At 38.1% G+C, this 5,458-nt stretch overlaps 1 protein-coding gene across 1 annotated transcript; it reads right to left on the bottom strand.

Annotated features, from left to right (window-relative positions):
* Positions 1-658: 658 nt before the first annotated feature.
* Positions 659-5,256, bottom strand: fgf7 (fibroblast growth factor 7). Its single transcript, XM_053323281.1, has 3 exons — positions 4,971-5,256; positions 1,050-1,156; positions 659-868 (listed from the first exon to the last, which is right to left on the bottom strand). The coding sequence occupies exons 1-3, from the start codon at positions 5,254-5,256 to the stop codon at positions 659-661; spliced, it is 603 nt and encodes a 200-aa protein (XP_053179256.1).
* Positions 5,257-5,458: the final 202 nt, after the last annotated feature.

Below are 5,458 nucleotides of genomic sequence, written 5' to 3'. Positions count from 1 at the left end.
TATCTTTTCAGCAGCAGCAGAATATTTTTCAAAATCACACCTTAATAATGAAGAAGGGCGTCAATGAGCAGCTACAATGCAGCATGGTCTACGATGCAGATCATCTTCCAACATTTCACCAAACATGCTTTTGTAATCTTATTTATTGTGCCTCTATTTTTGTGTACTCTGAGCACCAGTAAAAAAAGACAAGTCCCGCTTGCTTCAGCACATTTACAATATCTCTGTCGATCGCACAGGTGTCCTCGTCTGGCTGGGTGTAGATCGTCTTTGGGAAAGGATATAGTCCTGACTGTGTGTAATACTTTGACTGTTTTACAAGAAATTACATAACTCTTTTTATAAGGAAATATAATATTTTTCTCAAAATAACAAGAACATTGAGTAGACTCTAGTGACTTAACAGTTTGTGCAACAATTGAAGATATTTCAAATATTTCAGTTTTTTCTTGTGTCACCATCTTTTGTGATGTCTGGAATATTTTAATGTGCTGTGGTTTTCACTCATGAAACTGACAACATATTATGGAAAAACTACATAACTAATCTACAACTTGAGAAGAGTGGAGCGTGATGTCAGTAATGAGTTTACATGTGTCTGTTAATAATATGTGATTGAAATCATACACAATTTGCGACTCATGAGTCCTCTGCTTTTTCAGTCCACCCTCCTGTCCGCCTCCCTGCAATTCATAGGGATGAAGTGAACTGCTTTTTGCTCCCTCCTGGTCTTCTTCCCCCGCATCGGCCTTCCCTTCTGAGACAGAGCTATGAACATGTCTTTTTTTGTCCACTTTGCAGAGGAGTAAGCATTGAAGTAGTTTTCTAGGAAAACCTCCTTGAAGTTGCAGTTATCATTGTAGATCCTCTGCAACAATAACACAAACATTGCAGCATTAATACAAAACAATCTGAAGTTGTCAGCATATATCTTGCCAGACAATTCTTGGTCATGATTATTCAAGTTGAATGCTCTGCTGCAATTGTTCTGTCTGCTTTATTATGGATGATCTGAAAATGGTGTATGACTTTTCTCACTGAAGAATTACCTTGCCTTGCAGCTGTCCATCCTTGGTCATAGAGATGTAATACTGACTCTTCACGCCTTTGATAGCCAGTATTCCCCCCTCAGACACTGTCCTGATCTCCAGGATGCCTTTGGAAAATGAGACATATTAGAGGACAGATAAGGCATTGTCGATATCCAGCTTTCACTCTAGACTCCACACAGCCTTCAACATTCATCTTCATTAACAAACGGGATAGAAGTTCCTGTGGTTAATCAGTCTGTGGTCTCTCTGGATTTATTCAAGTCTTGTTAACTGGCCTGGGTGGCCATTACACAAACCACAACCTATGCCATAACACATATGGGAGACAGATTAGGGCTCACTCCCCTGGGATTGAGAAAACTACCTCCTTGCATGTGCTTTGCACGCTACAGTTCAAAAAAAAGAAAAAAGAAAAAGTCAAACAGGCCTCAATGTGCCATTTTGAAAGGACATAAATGCAGATTATGTATCAATAATATTTATACATTTCCAAAGAAAAGATTAACAATATGATTAATAAAAGAACAATATTTGCAGTAATGATTACAATGTGCTGTTTCCGTGAAACTGAAGGCATTACTTACTCATCTTGCCAGACTTGTGTAAGAATTCATTTTACTATCATTTAATCATTTACAATCATTTAATCCAACAGATACACACACCACTGATTATTACTCCACCAGTCACAGGTCTATAAAGTTCTATTTGGCTCAATAAAGATCTAAAAAATGTCACAGGACTAGCCAAGTCTGAAAGGCTTTCGCATGAGTATTTCAGATCAACCTCCCAGTTTATTGCATCTATTTTGCCTTACCTCATCATGCTATCAAAACTAAACTTTTATGTATATTGAGCATTGCTCTTGTAAAGCTAAATATTCATTATTGCAGTTCTGTTCAATCAAATAGAAGATATCTCACAAGTCCAAAACCATACAGTAAAACATATTAACACAAGAATATTCATGTCAAGATCCCAACATGGTGCCGACAGTTGACAGTTTTTTGGAAATAAACATTACTGTTAATGTATACATATTGCAGAAACTCTTCCTTTTGACAGGCAGAGGGAAAAAGGAAAGGTCCATATTAAGGCTTTTCAAAAGGACATTGAACATGCTTTATTTTAGTGTTTGCTAGATCACAAAGAGATGGCAGTCTCCCAATTTTGGTACTCTTGTTGCACTATTTGACTAAATATTACTGCCATTTTACTCTTTGCTCACTTTCATTTAACCCTGTTTTCCTATTTCCCTGTTGAATGTTATTCAGCATGACTTGAGGCATTTGTGATCTGAAGGTTTATATTAACACTATTTGACCTACAGTGCATCATAATTTCCAAAAATGTTAGACAATCAATCAATCATTAGTATGTATTTTATATTCAATCATTCATTGGTGCGAACTGTCGATGCAACTGCATATTTTCTCTCAAGTTGAGATTTCAGCATCTTTTAGTTGAAAAACAGCATTTTATAGCATGAATGAGTGCTGTTCCCATAATATGACATGTAACAGCCACAGTTGTTTGGTCTACTGTAGAAAGATGGAACACATTTCCACACACACATATCATTAACATTCTGGCTCTGACAAGGTTAGCCTCACAGGCTACTCTCAGCTTGAACAGATTTGTCATCACTCACTGGTCCAGCCCCTGGCAAAGCAAACTAACTCGTGGGTAATCCCTTATTCTGCTTTCTCTGAACACAATTTGAATCTGGTGTTTATGTTCACTGGTAGGGATGTTGGAGACATCCTTCCATGAATAGTGCATGTGAAACTTTGTGATAAATTTTTACTGCTACATACTAAATGCCTTGTTATTACACAGAGGTGATGTTTGAAAACACTTGATGTAATTGTAATGACTTGTATTCAGTCTCTCTTTAAACACAAATCAATCTACTGTAAAGTGATACTGAAATTACAAAATACTCCATATATGTACTTGATTATCGATTTTTCATTATGGCTTTACCATATTACAGTCAATTTAACAGCAGCTAGAGGATACCACCAGTCTCTCAGTTATTTTGATGTGGCTGCACCTGATACCAGGTCTATTATGCCACAGTCTGAGTGAATCAGTTGAGAACTGGGCTAAGTCATATTACAACATACTCATACAGTTACTGTGTAGAAACTCCATGTTTTTTAGTTGTCATGCTGTGGTTAAGGATTTGTTGATTGCTGACTTGGAGGTTGTTTATCTGCTCTTTTATTATATTCTATTGTTAACACATTTTGGTCAAACTCAAATTAAGTTATATAATGTCATATATCACCTTCCACATACACCCAAACCTACATGTGTTATTCGTTGACATTTACTATTTTGTAAATAAGTAAATCCCTCTGTCTATCTTATATGTACTATGAGTTTGTTTGTTTTTGAGGATATAGTTGCATATTTAGAGGGGGGGGGGGGGCACTGGGAACTATTGCATTACCTCTGACCAGAGTGAACACGTGATTTCTTTTAGATTGATTGCATGGTTACAGCACAATTCCTTTATTTCATTGATGCTCAATATCATTTTATAACAATGTAGGTCCAAGTATGTCTTCCTTTTTCTCTTTAAAATGTAATTGAGTTAGAAAAAACTTGTTTTGTGGTGCAAGAGATGAGTATAGTGGAAGTAAACCTATATTTTTGTAGCAGAGGCACATGGAATGTAGAGGCCAAAAATAATGCTGCTCCCATTTTCTCATTTTGGTTTCTTTCTTTCTGTCTTTTTTAGTTTTCTCTTTTTGTGAAAAAAAAAAACAAAAACAAAAAAACCCCCAAAAAACAAACCTTTACACAATTTTCGGGACATCTTGTTCACTGCAGCCAAAAAGTATGAATCATTGATATATGGTGTACATATCTGCTCTCCATTGGTCTCTTCTAAGGCTTGTTGGTTAAATTTCTGTGTGCTTTTTGCATGCTATTGTCAGCCACATATGGGTGTATCAGTTTTTCTGTCTTTCGTTGCCAATTGTTGCACAAGAATCTTTTCCATCCACTTTGAGGCATTTCCCTGTCATGCCAACATTCCAGCCACAGCCGCACTGTCAGATAGGAGGAAATGATAACTACTTAAAACATCCTCAAAATGACATGATTTCTAGTAGTATCTAAAAACATGCACTTTGAAAAAAATGTTGGCTTTAAATAAACAATTTACTTTATTAAATTAGTGAGCCTTGTTAACTGAAATGCATTTCTTGGCAAATTTTGCATTTGATTGTATTTAGCAGTAATTTACATAAGGAAGATTATTGAGGTTGATTCTTTAAGGCGATGTTTACTTCATGGAAATGGTGGTTTCACCAGACACAGCGTGACATCTGTGTGAGATGTCAATTGCTTACCGTAAATTTGTCAGAAGATGATTGTGATTCATTGTTCCATTCCTAATATTTGTGCCAATTCTGTGTCCCAAGACCTTATCCCGGCGCTTTGTGTTTGTGGGAAAGTATATCAGGCTGAGCCAATGTGAGTCTGCCAGTGTGAGTCCGAGGTCACAGAGGACTGTCTCCAAGCCCCCTCAGTTTACTTCATTACAGACTGTGTTTAGATACTGTTATGGTTTAACAGGCCAAAGCCCCCACCTGCTTCATTTTACTCCTGTCACTTTGGCTGCTCTAACTGAGACACATGGCCCATTAACTTTGTACAATAACACCTCCCACGTGCTCCTGTCACCTTGACAGGCCAAAGGCTCAAAGACTCAGTGGAAAGATTTCACAACTATAAGCTGCATCTGGAAGAATTAAGACACTTCAAACTAAGACTAAGTCAACTCCTACATTCAAGTTAATTCGCACATGGAACATCAAATTTTGTTTTTGTTATTACTCATAAACTCAGACCCACTCATAGTGAATCACTGGTGTTAGTAAGAAAAAAAACATCCATCCTTACTGTAGCAGTTGGCGGCATCTTGAGTCCCATTGATGTTGCCAAAGTCATCAATTGTTAGGAACCACTGGGTGCGGCTGAACAGCTGGCGGATGCGCACATCTCCTCCCTCCATGTAGTCGTAGTTCCTGGTATGGCGCTCATGTTTAGAGCAGTTCATGATGGCGGCAAGTTGCTCTGGAGTGCAGTCACTATAGACCACACACACACTGCCAAACAGGAAGATTGCATGCAGGTACAGTCCGGAGAAGAGATTTTGAAGGTTCCATGTCAGCATCCATTTGCGCATTATAATACAATGCAGTGGGAATCAATGAACAACATACTGAAATGTGAGAAGAGATCTGTCGCTATCCCTCAGCCCAGCGACCTCCTAAACCCTGACTCGTGACCCTTGTGTTGTGACCTCCGGGTCCCCGTTTCTGCAGCAGGGATTCCTAGTGGGACGTTGAGACAGGTTGGTTGTGGAGGAAACAGTTTGAAGCTGGTTA

The sequence above is a fragment of the Scomber japonicus genome, chromosome 1 (assembly GCF_027409825.1).
Source record: "Scomber japonicus isolate fScoJap1 chromosome 1, fScoJap1.pri, whole genome shotgun sequence".
Lineage (NCBI taxonomy): Eukaryota > Metazoa > Chordata > Actinopteri > Scombriformes > Scombridae > Scomber > Scomber japonicus.
The sequence above is the reverse complement of the archived record's forward strand: the minus strand, read 5'-3'. Positions and strand labels throughout refer to the sequence as shown.

Excerpts from the sequence above, each read along its gene's own strand:
- fgf7 (XM_053323281.1), bottom strand. The coding sequence starts at position 5,256 with ATGCGCAAATGGATGCTGACATGGAACCTTCAAAATCTCTTCTCCGGA. Across the intron at positions 1,157-4,970 it reads AGATGCCGCCAACTGCTACA|GCATCCTGGAGATCAGGACA; the intron begins GTAAGGATGGAT and ends CATTTTCCAAAG. Across the intron at positions 869-1,049 it reads ATGGACAGCTGCAAGGCAAG|AGGATCTACAATGATAACTG; the intron begins GTAATTCTTCAG and ends TTATTGTTGCAG.